The following is a 2,500-nucleotide window of genomic DNA, read 5'->3' as shown; positions in this document are numbered from 1 at the left end:
TGAGTTTGCAGGATTTTCAGAACAACAGCTCGCCGGTAGCAGAATTCTATGCCGGGAAAACGGTGCTCCTTACCGGTGGAAGTGGATTTCTAGGGAAGTTGTTTATCGAAAAGTTGGTGAAGTAAGTCTGCTGCTGCTTCTGCTGGGGCGCACGGTGTGCTGCTGTTTCTTTCGGCCCGATTTCAACCGTTCCCTGCTATCCCGTTCAAGGTGCGGTGTTCGTGAGATTTTGCTCTTGCTACGCACGAAGAAAGGTGTCGCGCCGGAGGAACGGCTTAAGGTGCTGCTCAAGAAGGAAGTCATCTTTGTGAACTATGCGCATCAGCCCGAGCTGTATCTGTCCCGGATGAAGGTCATCGAGGGTGACATCAGTAAACCGGGGCTGGCGATCAGTAATGATGATCTGGAGTACATCTACAGCCACACCAACATCATCTTGCATTCGGCCGCCGATGTACGTTTCGACGAATCGCTCCACGAGTCGGTCGAAACGAATGTCCGCGGTACGGAGCATCTGCTGAGGATTGCCGAGAAGTGTCCTCAGCTTCAGGTAAGCCGTGTCTGTCTGGATATATCTTCACGGATTGTTCTGAATGTGTCCGATTGCAGGTGTTTGTCCACATTTCGACGGCATTCTCTCAGTGCGTGCACGAGCATGTGGAGGAACGGTTCTATACACCGTCGGTGGATCCATTCGAATTGATCCGCGCGATCGAACAGGAAACTCGCCTGGAGGAGTTCGAGATCATGGCCAAGAAGATCATCGAACCGTGGCCAAACACGTACGCCTTCACAAAGTCGCTCGCCGAAGACGTTGTGCATCGGTACAAGACGAAACTCCCGATAGCCGTGGTTCGGCCTTCAATCGGTAAGGACCCGATGGCGGCTAAATGCTTTCTAATAACCGACGCAGCATGACACGCACACACGCTCTCCCCTCTCGCTCAGTGACATCCACCTACAAGGATCCCATTACCGGGTGGACGGATAATTTCTACGGATTCAACGGTGTCGTGGTTGGTGCCGGAACCGGAGTGCTTCGAATTTTCCACATCTACGACGAGTACAAAGCGAACATCGTGCCCGCGGACATCGTCATCAATGGGACACTGGTGGCAGCGCGTTACGCCACCGACCATCCGCTCGAGGAGAACGTCTTCAACTGCACCGCAGACGAGAACTACACGACCTGGGGTGACGTTCGTACGTACTGCTTGTCGCAGAAAGGCAAAGTGGCGGCCAAAAAGTCGCTCTGGATCCCGACCTACAACACGACCCGGTTCTACTACTTGGCACAGTTCCTGCAGGTGTTCTACCATCTGCTACCGGCCGCGTTCTTCGATCTGCTGATGTGGCTACGCGGTGATAAGCCCCAGGTACTGCGCCTCTACCGCAAGGTGCACCGGTTCTCCGACGTTTTGCGCTTCTTCACCATCAAGCAGTTCACGTTCGGCACCGAACGGATGCGCACCGTGCTCGACCAGATGGCCATCATCGATCGGCATCTTTTCCCGTGCGATATGCGGCCGGTGGTGTGGAGCGAGTTCATCTTCAACCAGCTGCGCGGTTTGCGGGAGTATCTGCTCCACGAGCCGTGGGAAATGAACGAAGAGGCACTGCGGATCTACCGGCGCCGGTGCGTCATCCACTGGTGTATGCTGACGGTCATCTATCTGGGGCTTGGAATGCTAGCCCTCCGAGTGCTGGCTGCCGTCGGTGTGCCCGATTTACGCTTCTATCTTGGCTGTACGGAGTTTGCCCCTTAGTTCCCCGATGTCCGGTTGAGCGTTCTGTGAATAAAGCTAGCGAGCGTTTGTGCAAAGACGATTTTGTGGAGTTTATGTCGATGGAATCGAGGTTGTTTCGATCACGGGGTCACGATCAGGCGGTAATGCTAATTAGGACAGCGACGGGTATTGACGCACATTCCGTTTGGTTGACCTTAAACGCCATTTTGGACGGCATGGACAGGGAAAGAGGCTAAGTCGAACAGTGTCGGTTCGGTGTTTCGCCGTTGCCGATAGCAGTTTCGTTTGCCACTGACTCAGGTTGCTGGATTGTAGCATCAACATAGGACGACCTTTGGACAGTGGAGACCGTCCTCAATGAACAACGAAGGCCACGGCCACGGACGGTGTGCCTCTAGCCTCGGTGCACTACTTCTGAGACACTTAAAAGGATTTTATTTTTTACTCATTTTTATGCTTCAACAACCGACGGCATGTAGAGCAGCAGAAGTTTTGTGGCATGAGGGTGGCCATAAATGTGTTGCACCTCCTCGGACCATTCCACCCAACGTGCGCCGTTCGCTGTCTCGGGCAGCAGTGCAACCGCACACTGTATTGGTGAAGCAGCAAGCGGCAGCTCCGGTGCACCGTTGCTCTGCGAATGTATAATCAGCAAAGCAAAGTTTCCGCATTTCCCTCGAGTTCCGTGACGCCTGCCGTGACTTGAAATTAAACTTTAAACATCGGTCACGGTGCACCGTGAGTCGCAGTTG

General features: G+C 53.8%; 1 protein-coding gene across 1 annotated transcript in view; it reads left to right on the top strand.

Moving 5' to 3' along the window:
• LOC126576831 (uncharacterized) overlaps positions 1 to 1,807 on the top strand; it is a 9,536-nt gene extending 7,729 nt beyond the window's left edge. The window contains exons 9-12 of the mRNA XM_050238134.1: positions 1 to 121; positions 211 to 550; positions 610 to 868; positions 949 to 1,807. The exon at positions 1 to 121 is cut by the window's left edge and continues 3 nt beyond it. Of these exons, the coding sequence (XP_050094091.1) occupies positions 1 to 121; positions 211 to 550; positions 610 to 868; positions 949 to 1,766 (1,538 nt within the window). The 3' untranslated portion in view covers positions 1,767 to 1,807. The remainder of the gene's footprint in view (positions 122 to 210; positions 551 to 609; positions 869 to 948) is intronic.
• Positions 1,808 to 2,500: the final 693 nt, after the last annotated feature.

This window comes from Anopheles aquasalis, chromosome 3 (assembly GCF_943734665.1).
Source record: "Anopheles aquasalis chromosome 3, idAnoAquaMG_Q_19, whole genome shotgun sequence".
Taxonomy (NCBI): domain Eukaryota; kingdom Metazoa; phylum Arthropoda; class Insecta; order Diptera; family Culicidae; genus Anopheles; species Anopheles aquasalis.
Note: the sequence above shows the minus strand (reverse complement) of the source record. Positions and strands in the feature narration are given on the sequence as shown.